The sequence below is a fragment of the Vombatus ursinus genome, unplaced genomic scaffold (assembly GCF_900497805.2).
Source record: "Vombatus ursinus unplaced genomic scaffold, bare-nosed wombat genome assembly UNPS02014841.1, whole genome shotgun sequence".
Lineage (NCBI taxonomy): Eukaryota > Metazoa > Chordata > Mammalia > Diprotodontia > Vombatidae > Vombatus > Vombatus ursinus.
In genome coordinates this window covers 13,536,062-13,560,297 of record NW_020954619.1, presented here as the reverse complement: position 1 = coordinate 13,560,297, position 24,236 = coordinate 13,536,062, and the positions used below count along the sequence as shown (strand labels likewise).

General features: G+C 35.6%; 1 protein-coding gene across 2 annotated transcripts in view; it reads left to right on the top strand.

Annotated features, from left to right (window-relative positions):
• The window catches only part of BTBD3 (BTB domain containing 3), a 50,136-nt gene extending 34,160 nt beyond the window's left edge, over nt 1–15,976 (top strand). The window contains exons 2-5 of one of the 2 annotated variants that reach the window (XM_027840235.1): nt 5,035–5,293; nt 5,782–5,872; nt 6,494–6,612; nt 12,052–15,976. In XM_027840235.1, the coding sequence (XP_027696036.1) occupies nt 5,151–5,293; nt 5,782–5,872; nt 6,494–6,612; nt 12,052–13,084 (1,386 nt within the window). In that variant the 5' untranslated portion in view covers nt 5,035–5,150 and the 3' untranslated portion in view covers nt 13,085–15,976. Of the gene's footprint in view, nt 1–4,591; nt 5,294–5,781; nt 5,873–6,493; nt 6,613–12,051 lie in introns of those variants that run through there. The other variant, XM_027840232.1, reaches the window with a different exon arrangement.
• Nucleotides 15,977–24,236: the final 8,260 nt, after the last annotated feature.

The window sequence follows — 24,236 nt, the reverse complement described above, 5'->3', positions numbered from 1 at the left end:
TGTGTGTGTGTGTGTGTGTGTGTGTGTGTGTGTGTGTGTGTGTGTGTCCCCACACTCAGCACAGTGCCTTAGGCACTTAAAAAGGGTTTTGTTGGCTTGTCCGATTCCAGGCTCATATCATTGTCCATTTGTAGTGTCCCATGTATACATACTTAAGGACAGACTCTGTAGAGAGACATTGTATAGGCATTAATTGCCATTGTACAGATGAGGAAAATGAGGCTGAGAGAGTTTAACAGATTTGATACTGGATACACAGCAAGTAAGTGACTAAGGCAAATAATGAATTCATTGAGCTGACTGCAAGACTGATTTTCTTTTCCACTATACGATGTTTCTTCTAATCTAGTATGGGCTGGCAAACAAAATAACCTTATTAAAATTGATATATTGGAAAAAGATGTGGACTTGGCGACAGAGGAGCTGAATTCAACCTCTGGTTTTTCCATTTATCCTCCAGGGGTTTCATTGGGAAGGTCACTTACTCGACCTCCATTTCCTCACATGTAAAATGACCAGGATTGGATGATTCGATCTCTGAGGTATCATTTAGATGGTACCTTTGAGCCTCTAAAACTTATGCCTGACATACAAAATGAGTGAGGAAAGTTCTGAGGACTTCTGTGAACCTAATGTACTGGTACTTAAGGACCTTTTTTATTTTTTGGTTTCCTTCTGATTTTTTTAAGTATATTTCATATTATTTGAATTGGCCTGGTTTAATTCAACAAACTTGCAATATATATCTACCATGTGTTAAAAAAAAAAACAAAACCTGGATAAGTAAGACATTATTCTGTGTGGTTTTCTTATGCAAAGCTAAGACAGGATTCACATATTTTGCTTTACTTCCTAAAATGTCTTAGATACTGGTATTGATATATAATTTCAGAGTAGTTGATTTAAGTTCTTGATATTTGTGTGGATTTTTATTTTAAGACCTCATCTGAAACTATGCCTTTGTTTACATTTGTATGGCAATCCTGAATGTTTGTTTTGTTCCAATAAATAAGCTGAAGTACTCAGTCTCTTTCAAACAGCAGTAGAAAAGTTTGCATCAAAGGTTGTGGCTTTATCCATGAGTCATTGGGCCAAGAAGGATAGAAAACTTTTCTACTACTAATATTTCTTGTAGTGGCTCTGACAAACTGCTATGGCAGTGAAGATGATGAAAACAGGAGACCCTAGCATCTAGGAAAATTTCAGTTCAACTTGAGATGTACTAAGTACCATAGGTGTTTAAGGCATAATTCTAGGTACTAGAGATACAAAGATGAGTCAAATGTAGGGATGAGACACGTACCTAGTAAGTAAGGCAGTGATTTGGGTGAAGTAGAAGTCTAAACCACATACTCTAAGAAATATGAGGAGGAACACCACATTCTAGCTTGAGAGATCAGGAAAAACAGTGCAGGAGATGTCATCTTAACTGGACCTTCAAGGAAGAGTTGGATTTCATAAGGCAAAAATGAGGAAGAAAGTACATCCCAGTCATGTAGGAAGTCACCTGAGTGACTGTACAGGAATAAGAGTGAGCAGGTCAAATTCAACCTTAGTTGGAATGTAGAGTACATGACAAGAATTGAGTGAAATAAGGCTGAAAAGGTAGGTTGAAAGCAGAATGTTGAAGGCTTTAAGTCTCAAGGTAAGGAGTTAATATTTTATATTATACATAACCATGTTTTTGATGAGGAAAGTGATGTTATTTTGGCAACTTTGTGAAGGATAGGTTGGAAAAGGAATAGACAAATAACTATCAATAGGGTTAAAATAGTTATTACAATAGGCCTAAGGTAGTGTAAGTAGAACATAGAGGACTGGTTGTGAGAAACATTGGTGGAGGTGGATTCAACAAAATTTGGCAATTGATGAGGTGTATGGGTGAGGGAAAAAAAGGGAAGAGTCAACAATACTAAAATTTTTAACCAAGTAATTCGTAACATGATGCCACCAACAGAAATAGAGAACTTGAGGAGATAATTCAGATTTTAGAGGGGAAATGATGGATTCAGATTTTGGACGTGTTAAGTTTGAAATGTTGGTAGGACATCTAATCAGTATCCAATAGGTAATTGGAAATGTGGGACTCAGAGACTAAGGTTGGATTTATTAATTTGATAGTCATCTACATAAAAAAAGATTATTGAAAATATGAAAATAGATGACATCATCAAGAAAAAGAACAGAGAGAAGAGGGTTGAATATATACACTTAGGGATTATATTTGGTCCATAAAATCTGGCTTCTTGGTGGGTTCAGAGCTAGGGTCTATAGAGGAGTGGCAGTGAAGATAGAATGTTCCTGCTTATATAAAGGCAGGTAGGATGATACAGAAAACCAAGACCTGGAATCAAGTGAACAGACCAAGCAGCTCAAAGGAAGAACAGATGGAAAGCAGTATCAGAGATAGGAATAAGACTAAAACCACTAACTCTCAGCAAAATCCAAGAAGAACTGGCAAGAGTTAAAACTGAAGGTTTTAGGCTGCAGGAATTCAGTTCTTAATATCCAAAGGAGTAAGGTTAATCAAAAAATATGAGTTCAACTTACCACAATTAAAGGCAGAAGAGAAATTACGAATTTTTAACTCTGGTCACTGCTATTTAATCCCGTTTGCGTGATGAATCCCAATGGGATTTTGAGGGTTGTGGATAGGGGTTAAAGAAAAAGGAAGTGAACTAGAAAAAATGATTGAGGAGTAGTCAGACAAGTAGGAAGAGAACCAGGAAAGAATAGTATCATGGAAGCCCAAGGAAGAGAAACTATCAAGAAGGTAGAGATTGAGAATATGAGGCCTGATCAGGTTCTACCTTTGGATTAGGCAACTGAGGTCACTGGATATCTTGAAGTTAGGAGTTTTTATTAAATGGTGGATTCTGAAGCCCTTGCAGGGTTGGACAAGTACATGTTGAGGAAATGGAAGCAACAGATCACATAGATTACTGTTTCTGGAAGTCTAATAGTAAGAAGAGGAGAGATACAAGATATTCAAATGGATTCCAGGATCAGAAAGGGGTGTGTGCATACACATATGTGTGTGTGTGTGTGTGTGTGTGTGTGTGTGTGAGAGCATAGAAGAAACGTCAGAATATTTAGGCAAGTCACAAAAAAAAATTGTGAAGATAAGAGGAAGAAAGAGAGAGAGAGAGAAATAATGATGAATGGATTGAAGTTTTGTAAAATAACAAGATATAGAATCAAGGGTACAAATGGATGATCTGGTCTTGGCAAGGAAGAGAACCCACCTCATCCTCTGGAAGGAAAGAGAAGAGGATGTAGATAAGGGTATAGATAAGTTTTAGTGTGGAAGATGGGAAATGAAGGAACAGATGATGTGTGACTGCTGCTTTTGTACGAGCTTTAGTAGGTACATCATAAAGATGACATAATAAGGAACAAAGGAGTAGAGTGACGATGAGAGATATATATAGATAGAAAAATGGCTTGTGCTTTGAATGAACCAATGAGGAAGGAATCAAAATAAATATTGGAATAAGATTAAATTACTCTCATCAGCTCCTCTTTACAAATAAGCATGTTAACAATATAGAACGGGTGCTTTGACTGTAATACTCCTTTTTTCTCCCCTTACTGTGGCCAGAAATGAATGTTGAACTTATATAAGTCATTCAGTAGCTCCTATTTTTATGACTCAAAGCAGGGAAAACCTGCCCATGTCATTTAAAAAAACAAAACAAAACAAAAGCAAAACAAAACAAAACAGAGCACTTAATCCTTTAAATGGGCTTATTATTACTTTGATATTAAAAGCTTCTGATTAATTTGCTTTAAATTTATGACAAAGATAAATAAGACTATCAACTCTAAGTTAAATTTCAAATGCCTGAACCCAGTAAATAATGCCAACTTGTGTATTTTCAGTGAATTACAGCCTTTAAGCATCACTGTAATCTGTCTCATTATTTGCACATTTAGAAGTTGTTTTTTTTTTTTTTTTTAATGATGTAGTACAACCAGGTCTCTATAAGTAATTCTAATTAAATGTGTTGAGATTTGGGATTCCTGTCAAGAAGCATTATTGTAGCTAGAAACACAGTAAATTAAAACTAAATGCATGATCTCATCTCTTTCTTGTTTTGTACTATAATATAACTTGCATCAAAAGAGACTATTAAAAAATGTTCCTACAATAAATTTGTTTAATATGGTTTTGCTATTAATCCTTTTAAGCTTGAGAATTGTGTTAAAATACCCTGAAGTAAATGCTGCCTGGAAAATTATTCTGGTAGAAATAAAAGGAGAAAACGTCCTTTGTTAATTGGTACTATTTGTTTTTCCCTGAAAAAGATTATCTGCCTATAGAGGAGAAGAAAAAAAAAACCACTATAGGGATAAACTCACTTCTTGCATTTTAAATGTGCTCTGTATGTAGTTTCTTTTTTGAATGCACAGTGAGCAAGAAAAATCAACTGCTGTCCCTTTAATATAGGAGCTGTGCACATTACAATAGGTGTCACTGTGTTTCTTGGTCCAATCATTGTCGGTGACTTCAGCTATTGGCTCACAGCACTGGCTGTCTGACTCCATCTGCAGGGCTGTAATACCTACTCTCGTCGGATCCATTCAACACACAACTTCAGCCAGCTGAACAGACTCACACTGCTACAGCAAGCACATCTTGCTAACCTAATTCAGAAAACAAGTGCTACAGCTCTATGTATATCTTCTTTGCACAGTGTAGCATTTTCAGGTGATCTGGGAAACTGAGAAAGGCTCTTAGAAGCAAATAAAAGAATCAAGAATCATAATGGAGATATATTTAACAAATCAAGTACTGGATCAAACTTAAAGCCAGTTTCTTATTCATCATAGTGAAAAGGTCACCTTGCCTCACTGGAAGAGAAGCAAAATATCAGCTTTGTTGCATACTTTTAAATTCTTGGCATCCATTCTATTTTTCTTAATGATCTTACCTATGTAGGCTATATAGCTACACAGACAGACATACGGTCCTCATGGTAGATGACAAGGGAAAGAACATGAAATGTCTCACCTTTTTTTTGATGCTTCCAGAGACTGTAAAGAACAGGTCCAAGAAAAGCTCTAAGAAGGCAAATACTAGCAACAGCAGCAAGTTGCCACCAGTTTGCTATGAAATCATTACCTTGAAGACCAAAAAAAAGAAGAAGATGGCTGCTGATATTTTTCCCCGTAAGAAGCCAGCCAACTCCAGTACAACCACTGTCCAGCAGTACCATCAGCAGAATCTCAATAACAATAATACTATCCCAGCCCCTAATTGGCAAGGGCTTTATCCCACCATCAGAGAAAGGTAAGTACACAGACCATTCTGTTTACTTTAAAAGTTTATATTCATTTGAAGTTTTTACTTTTGTACATCCTGCAACTTGTTTTTAAATCAAATATGTTTCCTATCTTATTTAGAAGCTTTATTAGTAATGAAAATGTGTCTCATGTCTTTTCCAAATAGTACAGCTGTTTTCCTCTAAGATAAAAATGTTTTTGCAAGCTGTAATATTTAACTCATGTAGTTGTGCCCATGAGACATGCATAGTTAAATTCTTAGATAATGGGAACTTTTTACTCTATAAAAAGCTTGGATGAGTTTTTTGTTTTAGTTCACAAACATTTTTAGTGATTATAAGCATGGTTATATATTTTAGAATCTGTGTTGATTATTTTACCTTGAAGTAACTGAAATATTGCTTGGCTTTTCAATCTTTGTGGCCAGTGGGAGTGTGGACCGGGTATATAAAAAATGCTGGATGCTGTGAATTAATGAATTGCCTCTGTTTGTAGAAATGCGGTGATGTTCAACAATGATTTGATGGCAGATGTTCATTTTGTGGTTGGGCCACCAGGTGGGACACAGCGGTTGCCAGGACACAAAGTAAGCAACAGCTGCATTATCAGTTTCGACCTGGGAATAACAAAGAGGAAACTTTTAACTGTTAGGCTGGGACTTAGTGTGAACAGATTTCCTTTGACAGGCACAGCATGGTTGGTTGTGTGTTAGGTTTATTTATTAGAGGATTGGGGAGTAGCATAGCAGGGAAGGAACTGCTTCTTTGAGATACTTTGACTGCTTAATAAGTCTTTCTTTGCCCCCATTTATCCGTTTCTATAACCCTCTCAAATATATGCACACTCTTGAAGTTCCAGTCATGTGATAAAATCTGTTGTGACTGGAAGTTGCTATGACAGGCTGGCAAAGTAGTGTGTGTTTATCACTCTCTGAGAGTTGGTTCGTTAGATAAGATTTTTCTGTGGGTGCCAGTTCAGCAGTCACTTTTAAGCATTTGAGCAACTAGTATAATAACTTAAAGGCTATTTTTACATGTAGGATTTGTATTACTGCTGTAAGATTTTAGTGTTTTTGCTTTTTCAGATGAGCTGGTGTTGGTGCTATGTAGCCATTAAAACTGAATGTTCATAGTAACTCTCCTGGGTAGTTTTTTGTTAAAAGTGCTTTCAATTTAGAGCATGAAATAAGATTTCCCTTTCTCCACAGTATGTTTTAGCTGTTGGGAGCTCTGTATTCCATGCAATGTTTTATGGAGAGCTTGCTGAGGACAAAGATGAAATCCGTATACCAGATGTCGAACCTGCTGCTTTTCTCGCTATGCTGAAGTAAGCATCATTTATGTGTTGGAAAAGAATTGTTCATGCTGTATGGTTACTCTGCTAGTGACACAATTAAAATGTGAGTTAGATTTTAACATCAATGGAAGCATGAATAGAAAAAGAGTTTGCTTTTTTGATATTTACATTTAATACCCATAAAGGACTGTATATGATTACGTTGTACAATATAAACTTCTTAATTGAAAAATTTATCATGTGGTCTTTGGACATGTAGCTGTGATTTGATTTTTAACTCAGTATCCATAACACAATAGATCTGACTTAATTTAAGCATTAACTTAAAAAAAATTATTTCTTTAATAGAAAGAACTGGGAGTGAGGAGACCTGGGTTCTGGTCCTGGATGTGTTACTAATTAATGATATGATCTTGAGTGAGTCACTCAGTCTTTCTGGGCCTTCCTTAGTTTCCCCAACTGTAAAATAAGGGGTTTGAAATGGATGACTTTTGTGGACTCTAAAAATCAATGATATTTTAAGATAGTGCATGAAATTTTTTAAACAGACATTACCTAGAATATCTAGCAGATTTAAAGCAATAATAGAACTACAGCATTATTTTATTTATCATCAATACCTTAATTCATATGCTGACTGCTTTTAACCATTTAATCTTACATAATTCTGAAAGTCTAGTGCCCATAGATAATATGTGGTTATTTTTAAAGCAAATTTATATTTTGAACTCATTTCCTCAGAAGACAGAGCACAAAAAATTTCAGTGTTTTCTAAGAATTGTCATTTTAGGATATCACCAAGATCGAAAACTTGAACTACCTTTTGAAATAAACAGATATTCATTTTATGCTATTTTTGCTTTGATTCTAACCTACACTTTCAGCAGTATGGAGAACTCCTGGTATAGAAACTCCCTCTACCAACTCAGTAGCTTGTTTCTAACTCATAGTCTTGGGTTAAATGACTTGCCAGTAGTTATATATTTAGTTTATGTCAGAGGCAAGAGTTGAACCCAGGTCTTCTAAGGTTCCCAGAAAGACCATATTTTGGTTTTTGTTTTTTTTTAATATGGAGATTACAATATAGAAACAAAGAGTTACACAGTGTTGTTGTTTTTTCCTCTTTCTTTCTGTGTTTATTAAAGAGTCATTTGGTATGTAATGAGCATTAGTATCTCCCAGAATTATGTGAACATTAAGCAGTTAAAAATAATCAGCCTGTGTAGCATGGTATTAATGCTATATAATGTAATGCTGTAGTTCTCAATTACTGCCTTTTAATCCATTAGTCATCCTAAATAATGCTTGTCAAATATCTTTTCTTAACCTTTAGTGTACCACGATATACTAAACAGAGTTAAAGATAAAGTACTGCTGCAGGGATTTCAGTTCATTGGAATCAAAAGCATACATGTTGACAACTATTCACTGATTTATTGTGCATCAAATCTACCACATTCTGTTTTGATTCCATGAATGGCTAAAAATAAATGTTATATTTTACATGCTGTCTACTGAAAATAGAAATATATTTGATATCTCTGAAACTTGTATTTAAAGTATTTAGTTTTTCATTTCAGCTGTGGTTTGAAAGCCTGCTAAATTTTGGAAGCTGACTAGTGCTGCTGAATATAACTTTAATATTAGTATAGTGAAATTAGATGCATAGGGGAACCCATAGCTTCAAAACTTAATAAAATAGCCATTTCTTTATTCCCTTTGCAGTTGTTTTAGATATGTCCATGTGAAGAAAAAATAAATTTCACCTTCAGATTATTTCTGCAGTGAAGTTCCAGTCTCTTATGTTTGACATTGCCTTCTATTACTGAAGAAAATAGTATGTCATTAATTCAGCATTCTGACTTAACTGCAGAATGAAGTAACACATTTGGATCAGTAGATATCTTCAGCAGTTAGAGAATATGACAAGGAAAAGCAAAGACAAAAGAAACATATTGAATGTAGCTTATGTAACATATGTAATAAGATTCTATATAAAACCACAAATTTTGTCTTTTCTCTAAAAAGTCCTAGTAATCATTTGTGCTTCAGGATTAAGCTTCTTATAAATAAATATATCAACATCTAAGGAAGTTGATTTATTTATAGTTTTTTAATGAGCATATTCAATTTTCCACCAAATTGTAAAATATGGGCTTGCACCATCTAATACTAATATAGTTGATATGTTATTCTGTTAAAGTCAAGGGAAATGGAACCCAGAAGACAATCGCTACTCTCTATCTTTGTAGTCAGTAGCATATCATATTCACCATGGCTGGTCTTAGATTGGGAGACTTGATAGTGATACTAAGGAGGAATTAGTAAGTATTGACCATACCCTATGGCGATATCAGCATTTCCTCATTCTTCTATTGAAAGGGAAAGTGGGAAAAGAATAGACCTCTGTATAGTGCCTACTGTAAGTTAGGCACTGTACCAAGTGTTATACATATATGATCTCGTTTGATGCTTGTAGCAGCTTTGTGAGGTGGGAGTTGTTATTATACCCATTTTACAGTTGAGGAAATTGAGGCAAACAGAGGTTAAGTGATTTGCCCAGGGTCACACAACTGGTAAGTGTTAGAAGCTGGATTTGAACTCAAGTGGACCTGACTCCAGGTTCAGCGTACTATTTCCGCTGCGCCACCTAACTGCCTTCAACTGATGTTGACACATCAGTACCTCACTAGTCCTTTGTCATGCACAGCAGTTGGTACATTTCTTAGATATATTAGTCTAGACTTGATCCCTGGTAATAAAAGATCAAGGTTATGATTTTGGTTATATAACTTCACTTGTCAACTACCATCCTTGTTTCTCATTGAGGGTGGATCTAACTTATTGAGTTATGTTTTTCATGAGATTGAATCATAACAGGAAAACCAAAGCAACCTTCAGAAATTCAGTGCTTTCAACAGAGGGGTTCCCAAAGCAGGTGGCTATCCCATAATAGTTAAAGCCAGTTCATTTAAATATCTTTTTTGTCAATGTTTATCTTTCCATCCATGTAAATTTCTCAATGATTTAAAAAAGTACTTCAGACAAAAAGAGATTAAAAAAATAATGGATATTACTTGTTTATTTATTTTATTTTGAGGATGGGAAATAGTGAGCTGATCAGGGGGAGGGAATTAAGTAACATAGCAGGCAACAGTTTTTGGAGATCATTTGTTGAATGTTCTATTGTATTTTATAACCACAAGGGGCAGACAATAGGTTCAAAGTCTGACATTGTTTCCAAAATGCGCCTCTCATGTACCTTTCAGGTCTAAATCTATGATCCTGCAATCCTTAAGCTATGATCCTAAGCTCCTTGAAGGTATTTCTGGAAATGATAGTGGAAGGTTCACAGCATAACAGAAATATGTACAAACTTGAGTTGGGCTTTCCTTCACATTAAAAACATAATAAAGTTTGTCAATAATATACTACTTATTTTTAAAGTTGGAAATAATACATATAAATATATTTATGTAATTATTCCAGACTCTTGACAACTTAAGGAAACTTCACCCAAGTTGATAGCTTTAGTTAACTGCCAGTTTGAGTTAAATAAAGACCCCTTTTCATCATTCACTAGTCTTAGAACTACCTGGATTATTTTCTGTATAAAAATCACACCTTTTCAGGAAAATCTCAGAGATTTTTTTTTTAATTAGGATGTGTATTTAAGATAAGCCTCTTTGTAAATGGGAGGCATTTTTTTTTCACTTTTGAATGATTGTACAGTGTATTTCCACAAAAGAAAACAAATTCTCTGCTGAAATATAGTAGCTGTTTACATTTGCATAGCATTTTATGGTTACAAAGTACTTCATGTACATTACCTAATTTATAATCACAAACTCTACTCGTGCAAGGCATGTCGCACAAAGATTTATTAGATATGCAGAATCATAGAATTTCACAGTTGGGAGAAACCTCACAGACCACCTGGTTCCAGCTACATCTGATTAAAAATCCCACATATAATAGGCTTTACAAACGGCCATTCAGCCTTGGCATGACACCTTCCAGTAAGGGAAAAACAACCGCATCCTAGCAACTTATATCAGTATAGAGCATGAACTTCTACTTTCTAGTTTTTAGAATGTTTTCCCTTGTGACCCTAAGTCTACCTCAGCCATTTCCATCGATTGCTTCTCTTTCTATCCTCTTGGGTAAGCAGAAACAATCTAAGACCTCTTTCACATATTCTTCTATAAAATAATTGAAGACAATGACTCTGTCCCCTGAGTCTTGTCTTTTACTATCTAAACCAACTTTTTCCGGCTGATTCTCATACTGCCTGATGTCAAAGTTCTTCACTGTCCTGGGCACCTTTCCCTTATGTTCTCCAATGTTCTCACCCTTGTCAGTGTCCTTTCCAAAATAGGACATCCCCAAACTAAATGTGGTACTTCAGATGCAGCCTGCCCAGCAGAGCGCACTCTCTGCCAAGTGCAGAGATTGTTCATTTTTGTCTCTCCACCATTTTCAGCATTACATTATTTTATATTTGCTGCTGATAGCATCTTAGAAAAATCTCATGTAGTAATTAAGAAATTTCTCATGATGCTATATGCAAAGATTTCTCCATAAAATAATTCCAAGAACCTTTTCTCCTCACCCAGCATAAACTTTCTTATGAAATGAGAAGAAAATTTTGAAGAGAAACTAATATGTTCAATAAGCACAGAAGTATTACCTTCCTTATACTTCAATAACCATATATTCACAATGTTTAGTCTCTGAATTGTATTAGACTAATACTTGATGGAGTTTGATTCAAAGGATCTGACAGGCCTGTTGTAAACATTTCTCTGAGACAGGCTGTTTGTTTCACCTTTTTATCCAAGTATCATTTTCTCAAGTATCACTTAGTACCCAATACTTTGTTTCTATTTTGCAAAAGATCTCCTCTTTAATAAGTCCTCCTCATTTGTAATATATGTTAATGTTATAAAAAAGATCCTTGTATAGTGAAAATCAGTGCTTGTCATCCTATAATAATGTTTTTGATATTCCTGTCATGCTAGCCAATTTTGAGTAGTCCTTCCATGTAAAGATTCTGTTTTCCTTGCACTAGGAAAACTCTCAGGCTATTTATGCTTCATTTCTATTCATGTCTGTGTGATGTTTTTTACATTTGAACTTTTACTTTTTTTATTGGTATTTTATTCCTCATTTTTCTGTTTGTCACCTGCCATCTCATACTAAAAATACCCTTTACTACATTTTCAAAGATAATCCAAGATTGGAAAAAACCTGAGATATTTAACTCCTGCTCTTGGTTTGTTTTGGTTCTGTACTCATATATTTTAGTAGGAGTAACTTACTGAGTTACATACTTTGCTTAAATCTCTGTGATTGATATACCGTAGGTCTATGTGTGTTTCCACACAACTTGCATATTGTTGCTTTTTCTGGTGCCAATTCTGTTGGGTTCTGCTGACGTCCCATTTACACATTTGTGTTTTGTTTCAGATACATCTATTGCGATGAAATTGACTTGGCTGCTGACACAGTGCTTGCTACCCTGTATGCTGCCAAAAAGTACATCGTCCCTCATCTCGCCCGTGCCTGCGTCAATTTCCTGGAGACCAGTCTGAGTGCGAAGAACGCTTGTGTGCTGCTTTCCCAGAGCTGCCTCTTTGAAGAACCCGACCTGACCCAGCGTTGCTGGGAGGTGATCGATGCCCAAGCTGAGCTAGCACTCAAGTCTGAGGGATTCTGTGATATTGATTTCCAGACGTTAGAGAGTATCCTCCGCAGGGAGACTCTGAATGCCAAAGAGATTGTTGTTTTTGAGGCTGCTCTCAATTGGGCTGAAGTTGAGTGTCAGCGCCAGGAGCTGTCACTGAGCATTGAAAATAAACGGAAGGTCCTCGGCAAGGCGCTGTACTTGATCCGAATTCCCACCATGGCCCTGGATGACTTTGCAAATGGCGCCGCCCAATCTGGAGTTTTGACCCTGAATGAAACCAATGATATCTTTCTTTGGTACACAGCAGCCAAAAAGCCTGAGCTAGAATTTGTGAGCAGTGCCCGTAAGGGCCTCGTTCCACAGCGCTGCCACCGCTTCCAGTCCTGTGCCTACCGCAGCAATCAGTGGCGATACCGGGGTCGGTGTGACAGCATTCAGTTTGCTGTGGACAAAAGGGTCTTCATTGCTGGCTTTGGCCTCTATGGCTCCAGTTGTGGTTCAGCCGAATATAGTGCCAAGATTGAACTCAAACGCCAGGGTGTCATTCTGGGACAGAACTTAAGCAAGTATTTCTCAGATGGATCTAGCAACACTTTCCCAGTGTGGTTTGAGTATCCTGTGCAGATTGAGCCAGACACCTTTTACACAGCCAGTGTGATTTTGGATGGCAATGAACTGAGCTACTTTGGGCAAGAAGGAATGACAGAGGTTCAGTGTGGCAAAGTGACTGTCCAGTTTCAGTGCTCTTCAGACAGTACTAATGGTACTGGTGTGCAGGGAGGACAAATTCCAGAACTTATATTTTATGCTTAAAAAATAATTTCCAAAAGAAAATGTGATCTGTGAAGTGCATATCTGCTTCAGACATGTTGATGCTTTGCTTATCTGCAGATAGGTGATCAGTACAGGTAATTTGTAATTAATAATGCTATGGGCAGTTCATAGTTACTTTTTAGCCTAAAATGCAGCTTTACACACTTAACTAGATGCTCAGAAGAGCCAAGTTCTGATTAAGGCTATGTTATTTTAAGAGTTGCGTCTATATACTAAGAAAAATTGTGTGCATTTTCTCTACTAGTTTTGTCTAGTTAACAACCTTTCTATAATTGTCTTAAATTTCCCTTTGGGCTTTATTTTGATCATAGTGTAAATATGTAGTATAAAATAGGGGTGAGGGGTTATTTTATTTTTAAGACTCAAGAAAAAATTGACTAGTTTGGAAGGAAGTTCTTTTACCTACAAGTAGTAGTTTTGAGTTTGGTTGAATATATAGCAAATGGGTAATAATCACTTTTAACTTTTATTCCTTTTCTCTGCTTTTCAGCTTTTGCTTTGTACTTGCTACGTGAATTAATTGGACTGGTACATGTTAAGCTAAAGGTAGCAATTTCCCTGGAGGTGTCAATAAAAAATTGAAAGGCTGGATTTTTTTTAAAGGAATTCCTTGAGAACAATTAACTTATTTTTCTTTAATCTGGAAGGACAGAATTTTGAAGCACATATATCACTTTTGGAAGTAACTTCAAAATCATAGTATTCATTCGTAACAGAAAAGGGCTGCAGGCTTGTTACTTATTGGAAAGAAGAGGAATCTTGAAGTTACCACATTGATAACATATTGGAATTCACAATTTGGAGGGAGAAAAAAAAAAAGCTAGAGCTTTTTCCCCTATATAGCTCTTCATACAAAATAGTTGCTTGTCTAGATTATTTACTATACACTATTATCATTCCATATTCTTTGTTAAAAGAGGGCCATACAATTGTTTAGACTGGTTGAATGCCAGTTAGTTAACAGAACGCTGCATAGAACAGTAAGGTTTACTTTGTCTTACCTAATATATTCTTTGAACATGTGATAATAGATCCATCAGTGCTAAATTCTTTAAAATTCCTAAATGTCTAGAACAGTGTCCTCTGGCCACCCTAAAGGGGCATCATATACCTGCAGAAAATAGAATGTGGTCTGGAGGAATTAAAGTAGATTATACTTAATATCCAAAATGTCAGCATTGTGTCAGGCTTTCTCATATGCTCTCTGCACAACATAAAAAAGGGAATGTCTTAAGAAATAATCTCCCTTATAAGATGGCTTATGGTAGTTTGGTACTTGCATTATTGGTGATGTTCAATACAATTGACCTCCTGACTATTTGCATGTGAATTATCCATGCACTCCTGGGTTGCTTTCCTGCCCAATATGATCCTGAGATGGCTTCCCCCCCACCACCCAGAGTGCGGCTTTTGGCTGCCTCCTTCCCCTTGCTCAGCACAGTCCTAGACTGGCTTTTTGAAGCTAGGGGTTAGTATTGGGGTGTGTGTGCGTGTGTGTGTTTGCACACTCAGGAATTTACTTCTTTCCCTGTCTGCCAGCTAGGCACTGGAACAGAAATTATTCCTCTGTTCAGCCTAGTATGGTCCTAGGCAGTTTTCCTTCACCCTATTTAGTGTGCTACCAAGCCACTTTCTTCCCTCTACCTAATAAAGCAGGGATGGCTTTCTCATTACCTAATCTAATAGAGGGGACAGTGAATTGTCTGAGATTTCAGAATCTTCTGCACTGCTGTCCCCATCCATACAATCAAGAGTTTCTGTCACTGGTAATTAGAGAATACCCCCAGGACAACTTTCCAAGAGCTTTAACAATAATATGATATTGTAGAAATTGTGGATAGGGAGAAGAGCCAAACTACTAATGAAATAAAGGGAAATATTCCCTAGAAAACTACTGCAGATTATTCTTTAATATAGTTAAAATTGCCTATTATTCTTTGCCACCACAAAACAAGTACAAAAAAATGAGCCTGATTAGACTTCGTGCATTCTTTTGTAAACAGCAGAGTATTAGAAACTAGGAAAATGGCATTGCACCAAGGAGTTGAGGTAGAGCTGATGACCTTATTCTGAAGTATGCTCAGTTCAGTGAGTCACTGTCCATGCTGTTCTTAAATAGCTATATTCTTGGTGGTTTAAGAATTAACTTGATGACAGCCAGATAGAATAATGCCCCTTTTATGTCTGCCAGTAAACCCATTCTCATTTTACCTTCCATTCTTTTTTTAAAGTACTGGTCTACCATGAAGTTAAGCAGATATTCTTGAGTTAAAGTTGGATATCCTACTTACAGTGGAAAACTTTATTTTAAATCTGTTACCCCTTCAATATTTTAGACAAAGTGGAATGAAAACTGATGTGCTTGCTTAGTTTTTCTGAGTATATTCTTGGTAGTAATAGGTTATGAAACTAGACCATATTTCTAACAAACCAGGCAATTTTGGTATATAAACACAACTTCAATAAACAGAACATGCTGTAGATGCTATTTTTAAATGTACCTGGCAGTCTTTGTATTTCAATGTTAATTCTGGGAATAGAAGGAAACTAGGATAGTGTTCTAATGTAACATTCTTTATATCTTGAATAGTATTTAAGTAAATGGTTTAATTTCTCCATAATTATTGCACTGAATTTTTTTAAGGTGCTTAAGCTAAGCTAATTTCAGATCACAGCAGCCAGTTGTGCTTCAGGGTGCTTGAATTTAGCAAGCTTATGGCATTATTTATGAAGGACAAATATATAAATATGAAGTACCTCATGTTGAATGTTTATTGTACTGTATCTTTAATGTAACAGTGCAGATCTTGTTAGACACATGAATGTGTATAATCATGTTAAAAACAAATAAACATAAAACTGGTTCGTAGAGTTGCTTTTTTTCAGTATTTTTTAAGTCCTTGTGAAATGAGCAGGAACAGTGTCTACTTTTAACATTTTTCATTTATATAAATATTTCTGTAGGATCACTTGTTTTGCTCAATTTTTAAGTTATCTTGGATCATTGAAGAAGGAATAAATCTGAGACAGAATCATTCAAGAACAATAAATATGTTAATCAATTACATTGTTAAAGGCTGACTATTGTGCTAATGACATGGAGTGCATGGATGCATATATATCTATTCCTTTTATTAAATTCCTTATTGGCTGACATTTTGATACTATAGCTTTAGAACTTTTTTTGTGAATCCTGCCAAACTAGGAAAACAAATGCATTGGGCTTAGGCTAAGTGACATCTAGTATTAGATATGAACATGCTTCTGGTCCCTGTTATGCCAATCCAGGAAATATTTCAATATTCGAATATCATATTTTAAGTGAGAAGATAAACATTTTTACTAGATCAGCTGAATTGTTTTCTACTTTATGTTCCTTTGTCAAATTAAGATCATAACTTCTGTGCATCTTTCTGCTACTTTTCAACTGAAGAATTTATTACGGAAGCCTCTACGTATTCACTGACCCAGTTCATCTATTCAGAATTCATCTTTCTGAAGCAAACATGCTATAAAAAGGATTATTGGAAATATTCCACAGAAAAAGAGCTGTCTTCTCTCTTCAAGTTAATCCCAGATATAACTTGCATTGCAAAAAAATCTTTATATCCATGAATGTCTTAGCTGTTACCTCCTTCATAATCTACTTTAAAGTATGTAAATTCCTCACCATTGACTGATGTCTGTTGTAGTGAACCTATTTGCCTTCTTTTTTGTTATTTGTGAAGCAACTGGGTGAAAGATAGTGCTAAAATTGCTTGCCTGATATTGACAGAGTCAAGAGGGGCTCCCCCAGTTAACATGTATTAAGCACCTACTGTGTGCTGGACACTGCAAAAGATACTGGTTTACATGGAGACCAGAATATCCAAGAGTCACTGAAGATGCTTTATAAATATGATTTATTTGACCTTTTGTTGTATTGTTTTAAATTATTTAAAAAGTATAAAATTCTTATTTGTAATACCTTACCGAGAACAGACACATGAAATTTCTAGTTAATTTTTTTAAAATTTTGGTCAAGTAATATTTATTGGAAACCTATTTTGTATACATCATTACATGTTATCTCATATGAAATAGATGTCTTATAAAGAAGGTTGGCTATAAAGCACAATTTCATAACATGATATCTTTATTAACCTCTCATTAAGATCCAAGATGTATTTCTATGGGGAAAAAATTATTCCTATTAGGTTGGACTGGAATTTTTTTGTTGAGAAAGAGATTAAAATGATGACTTACCCTGTAAGTCTACTGGGTATTGTAGTAAACCAGCATTTCTTTGCCTTCTGGGAATATCTGAAAGCACTTTGCCGCAGTTTTCTATTTGTGTAATCTTTTCGCTGCCATTGACCCTTAACATCATCTGTTACCCTGGATTCATAGGAATTTCAGCTGGATTTCACATTTGTGATTTCTGGGACTTATTTCCTGGCACATAGTAGGCACTTAGAAAATTGTCAGTGTTTGGCAAATTGAATTATCTTTCCCACTCTTTTCTTATGGTATTTATGATATATAGTAGTGGGGGGCTAATTTATTACATTTCAGTAATAAATGCACATTTTTAGTAATTACTGCACAAGATATACTCAAGGCAAAAAAAAATCTTGAACATTGAAAAATTCAAAGAAAACTTCCTTATTTTGTCAAATTGATATATCAGTATTAAAGTAGCAATATTAGAGTTCTGTATGTGAAGTTTTTAAAATGGTAACCAGTACTAGTGACATTTAAACACTAACTTACCACTTAAAAATAGACATCCTAGAATTAGAGTTGGAAGGGACCATAGAGATAATTTGTTTCCACTCTCCCATCTGTCTTATTTTATAATTGAGAATCTGAGACTCAGACACAGGTGAAGTAACTTTGTCTGAGGCCACATGGTTACCAACATATTGTTGGAGATCCTCCTGTAATCCAGGTCTCTTGACTCCTTTTCCAGTGAGCTCTTTCTATTTAACAATTTCAGTGTAATAATAAGACATCTAGGCTAAATGTTTCTTTGTTAATAGTGACTGGGCTGAGATTTATACAGGGGCATATATGGTAGAAGATATTCTAAAGTTTCTTAGCTGGCTTTAACAACAGTGGTGAACATTATACTTCAAAACTAGGGTATACATTTTGATGATTTTCCACAGTTTAAGTGCAATATACTACTCTCTTATGTCATAATTATTTCTTAGAATATTAATAATGGCATATGTAAAAGGAAATACATTTTAATAGTATACCAGTAATTTATAATTTTTTTAAAAAACTAAGTCTATTAATAAATGTCTTTAAAGTGACCAGCATATAGAGTAAACAGTTCACAAATTAACATGAACTATTTTACCATGCATTGAATTCTTAGCACATCAGATATATTATAGATAGAAAGTTTGCATTTTTCATTTATAAAACTATGTGTTAAATGTATCTAAGTGAAAGATAGTGGCTGCTAAAATGAACTACAAAGTAATTTTTCAAGGCACAGAGTGTACCCCCTCTTATTACATTAATGGTAGCATGTGTAAAAATGAACTTGTTAGGCTATTACTAGTGAGATGAAGTAATAATAATAGCTAATATTTATACAGTGCTTAGTATGTGTCAGTATGTGCTTTACTCATTTATTATCATCTCCTTGATCCTCATAACCATGCTGGGTTTTTTTTCCCCATTTTACAGATGAGGAAACTGAGGCGAACAGAGGTTAAAGTGACTTACCCAGGATCATACATCTAGTGTCCAAGGCTAGATTTGAACTCAGGTGTTCCTGGCTCAGGCCTGGCACTCTATCCACAGCACCATCTAGCTGCCCGATTTGGAAGATATGTGTGCTTACATAATCTGGTGCTTACATCAACTAATTCTGAGCTTTCTGTTTTTATACTTCCCTTTCCCCAAATATGTTAAACTTAGCAATAGTAATGATGGCAATTATCTTGTTTGCAAAGCACTTTATATAGTTTGATCAAATAATAATTTGAAGTACACCAGCATAAATGAGTTTGAGTCCCCTTCTTCCCTTAAGCATGGTAACTATATTTACACTATGGGTACCCTTTCTTTCCCTCTCCATCTAGTTAGTTCTGCAGCCATGAGCAACTCTGCCATTTTCCCCAGATGGATTGTGTTAATCTATTCCCCTATGGCCCCACTCACCATCCCAAAACTTCATTTTTTTAAATTTAAAAAAAAAATTGAACTTGGACATCTCTTCTCAAGAGCATTTTTATGTTCAAAGCAAAACACAAAAAGAAGTTTATATATGAAACCATTATATTCACTTCATATAACTTGTTTTAAAAAAAAAGTTCCTCACCTTACTTTCAGAATTCTGTTTCCTTCTGTTCACTAAATTTTACACATTTTTCAATGGTTCTTTTTTTTTCTTTTTGGCATCATGATTGTTAATGCCCAACCCTAATTAAAAAACAACAGAAGGGGATGGAAAGCCCTTGTAACTTAAGAATAATGAGTGCACATAGTAGCCATGTCCAAAAATATATGTCTGCCCTTTGATTCCATCACCTGTTTGTCAAGAGGTGAGTACTATGTTTCATCATAGGTCCCCTGAAGACATAGTTGGTCAAAACCTTGGTCAGAATTCTTAAGTCTTTCAAAGTTGTTTTTCTTTACAGTGTTGTTGTCCATGTATAGATTGTTGTGTTTCTGTTCACTTCACTCCCTATCAGTCTATACTGTCATGGATTCTCTGCAATCTCTTTGTCTTTTCTTATGGCACCATAATTTTCCATTATATTTGTATGCCATACTTTGTTCAGCCATTCCCAAATGAAAGACATCTTATATTTTAGTTCTTTCCTTCTTTTTCCTTTTAAACACCCCTTCAGTTGTTTTCCTTGTGAGTTTTCCCTCTCTCCTGTTATCCTCCCTCTTAAGTCCTGCCCACCCACTTGTTCCCCTGTTAAATTTGAAGTATTTCTGTATCAAACTCTGTGTGTGTGTGAGACTACATGCATCTGGTTCAGATAAGAGAATATACAGTCTAGCTGCTTTCTAGTTCTGGGAGGATACTACCTTAATTGCCTATGCTGATGCTGGTTTTGCCAGTAGCTCTATTGGCTATGGGCTTTTGGATAAGATTTGGTCCAATTCTGTAATGGTGTAATTTCTATGTGGATTTCTTGATTGTTATTTGGTCTGGAGCAAATTTCATGTTTTTGATTAAGTTGGTAAGTGAGAAGTAGGCAATCAGCTCCTTGAAAATTGCTACTATACAGTTTCAAATGGCCTTTAAGATGGTATTATGCTTAAGCCCTGATTAATATAAAATTTAAAAGCATAATAGATGAAGTCTACTCATTTTCAGAGAAAAAAAATTTAAGTTCTGAAAATATTTTGGGTGCTAAATTAATTAAAGGAATGTTCATTCATTGTAGCTAAATCCCAGCCTGCCTGACAAAAGCTACTATCCAAGATGCCACATTCTCCAAAGAGGGAAGAGGGAAGAGGGAAGGGAACAAGTGTTTATTTATTTTTTCCCACTTAAGAGTATTTTATTTTTTCCAATTACATGTAAAAATAGTTTCCAACATTCACTTTTATAAGCTTTTGAGCTTCAAATTTTTTTCTCCCCCCTTCCATTGCCTGCTCCCCAAGATAGCACACAGTCTGATATAGGCTGTACATGTACAATCCTATTAAACATATCTCCTCATTAGTCATGTTGAGAAGGAAGATTCAGAACAAAAGGGGAAAACCACAAGAAAGAAAAGAAAAAAGAGAATGGTATGCTTCTGTCTACATTCAGACTCCAGTTCTTTCCCTGGATATGGTTAACATTTTCCATTACAAGTCTTTTGGAATTGTCTTAGATCACTGTATTGCTGAGAAGAGCTAAGTCTATCAAAGTTGGTCTTTGCATAGTGTTGCTGTTACAATGTACAATGTTCTGCTAGTTCTGCTCACTCACTTAGCATCAGTGCATGGAAGTCGTTGCAGGTTTTTCTGAAATCTTCCTGCTCATCCTTTCTTATAACACAATAGTATTCCATTACATTCATGTACAATTTGTTCAGCCATTCCCCACTTTGTGGGCATCCCTTCAATTTCCAAATCTTTGTCACCATAAAGAGAGCTGCTATAAATATTTTTGTACATATGGGTCCTTTTCCCTTTTTTATGATCTCTTTGGGAAACAGACCTAGTAGTGGCATTGTTGAATCAAATTGAATCAAAAGGTATGCACAATTTTATAGCCCTTTGGGCATAGGGAACAAGTATTTATTAAGTTCCTACCATATTCTAGGCTCTGTGCTAAGTGCTTTATATATGACATTTCATTTAAGAATTCTGGAGAGGAAGGGGCAGCTAGGTGGTGTAGTGGATAGAGCACTGACCCTGAAGTCAGAAGGGACCTGAGTTCAAATGCGTCCTCAGACCAAACACTTGACACTTACTAGTTGTGTGACTCTGGGCAAGTCACTTAATCCCAATTGCCTAAAAAAAAAAATTCTGGAGAGGCAGTTTTTCATTATTTTTAAGAAAAAAGGTTCATTTGTTTATTCCACTAACATTTTTAAGTCTCTACTGGGTGAAGAGCACTGAGATAGATATAAAATTCAAGTAAGACATCAATTCATGCCTTCATGGACCTTATGATCCAACCCGGGATAAAACACCAACAAAACCCAAATATACAATATTATATGATAAGGACATCAAATTCTCAGGTGTTTGACTTCTTTTTCCAATATAGACAAACTAATACATGACATAGCTTCATTTATTTGAGCATATTTGTTTTAGAATCTACATAATTCAACAGCAACATCTACAACTTCAAGAAAGTTTTTTTTTAGGAAATTGAAGATAACAGTATGGGAAGGAAATTCCTACCTGTATCTGTCATCCAGTGGTGGTTCCAAATATGTCTTGAGAAACTTATGTGAAATTAACTTTTCAAGAGTAGATTACTAAGCATTGGTCCTGGAGTCAGGAGGACCTGAGTTCAAATCTGGCCTCAGTCACTTACTAGCTTTGTGACCCTGGGCAAGTCACTCAACTCCAATTGCCTCCAAAACAACAACATCGATAGAAAACAACCAAAAACAAAAACAGGCAAACAAACAAAAAGTAGATTGCCAGCCAATGCAGGTCATACTCAAGAACCAGCTTAGTGTAGTGGAAGGAGCACTGAACAAGATGACCTGGATTGAAATGTGATTTACTTTTGCTACTTTGCTCCTTGCTGCTTAAGTGTCCTTAGGCAAGCCAGTTCACCTTTTTGAGCCACAATTTTCTCATCTATCAAATGGGGACTTGGGCTATATGGCCTCTAAGGTATTTTTGTACTGTAGATCATCGTATGATTCTTAAGGTGATAGAAAAAGGCAGAAGTCAGGTCATCTTTGGCAAAGCAAAAATGGAAAACTCTTGTAATTACTACTACTACTACTACTACTACTACTACCAGCATTTACACTACTAGAGACTGATATGTGCCAAGCACTGTGCTAAATGCCTTACATTTACCTCCTTTGATCTTCACAACAACCTTGGGAAGTAGGTGCTATTATTTTCTTCATTTTACAGTTGAGGAAACTGAGGCAAACAAGGGTTAGTTGACCTACCCAAGGTTACATAGTGTCTGAGTCCAGATTTGAACTAAGGTCTTTCTGACTCCAGACTCAATACTCTGATCTATCCACTAGCACCTCGTTGAGATAGTGTGATGAAAACAAGATTCTCACAGAGTAAGGTAACTAATTAAAAAATAGAGTACATACAGCTAAGAACCAGGGCAACTAGATGGCACAGTGTATAGAGTAGTGGGCCTGGAATCAGAAACACTCAAGTTCAAATCTGATCTCAGACACTAGCCATGTGACTCTGGGCAAGTCACTTAACCGGGTTTGCTTCAGTTTTCTCATTTGTAAAATGAGCTGGAGAAGGAAATGGCAAACCACTCCAGTATCTCTGCCAAGAAAACCCTAAATGGGGTCATGAAAAGTCAGACAGGACTGAATAACAATAATAAAGCTGAGATAACAAAAATGTAAAGAACAACAAATAATAAAGATGTAAAGAAGATACAGGGTGTTCCAAAAGTCTTACTACCATTTTAAGTATTAAGACTTTTGTGATACCCTGTTTAAAATGAACCTATATTATTTTTAAATTAGTTTTTTTCTTTTTGTAGCTCAGCTTCCATGGAATCTTTCCATTACACCACGTAAATTAGACATGGGAGTGGCCCCTTCTAGCATAGGCAAGCTCTAGCTGATCACATAGAATACTTTCTATTTTAATGAATGCCCTGGGATGCCTCAGAAGATTACTCCTTAGAGAGCTGAACATGTGTGTGCATGCTGAGTGATTTAAGACCTGCTCATGAGATAGTCTATGAGAGAATTTCATTTTGCAAATGAAAAGAATACATGTTTAACTAGTTCTGCCTTAGCAGGTATGACATGCTTTACTTTTAGTTGAAATTTTAGGTGCTTTTCTAAGTTCCTCCACACTCCCCCAAAATTGCTGAAGGCTAAAATCAGGTTTTTTTCCAATATGCTCTTTGATGACTTGGTGGATTAAGTGTCAGGTCTGAAGTCAGGAAGACTTATCCTACTGAGTTCAAATCTGGTCTCAGAAACTTACTAGCTTAGTGACCCTGTGCAAGTCACTTAATCCTGTTTGCCTTAGTTTTCTCATCTATAAAATAAACTGGAGAAAGACATGGCAAGCCACTCTAGTGACTTGGCTAAGAAAATCCCAAAAGGAGTCACAAAGAATCGGACAGGACTGAAATGACTGAACTACAATAAATATTCTTTTGAGTAATCTAAAAATTAATAATTATTTTGTTTTGGCTACTTCTAGGTATGATGTTAAAATAATATTTTATTCTTGTAATAGGTGAGATACATTATTTTTTTATGACCATACAATGCGCAAAGAAAATAGTACAAACCTAAAAGTGCTAAGAAGAAAAGCACTGAGTTCATTAAACTAAATAATAACCTATAGAGTCAAGTGGAAAGTGACCTGATACTTTCAAAGCCTAATTAGTAGGAATTTTTTTAAATGTCCTGTTCACTTTCTGAAGATGATGTGTTATGGAAATAACAGATCGTTCCTTTAGGGTGACTTTTTTTCAGCAGTGGTAATAATT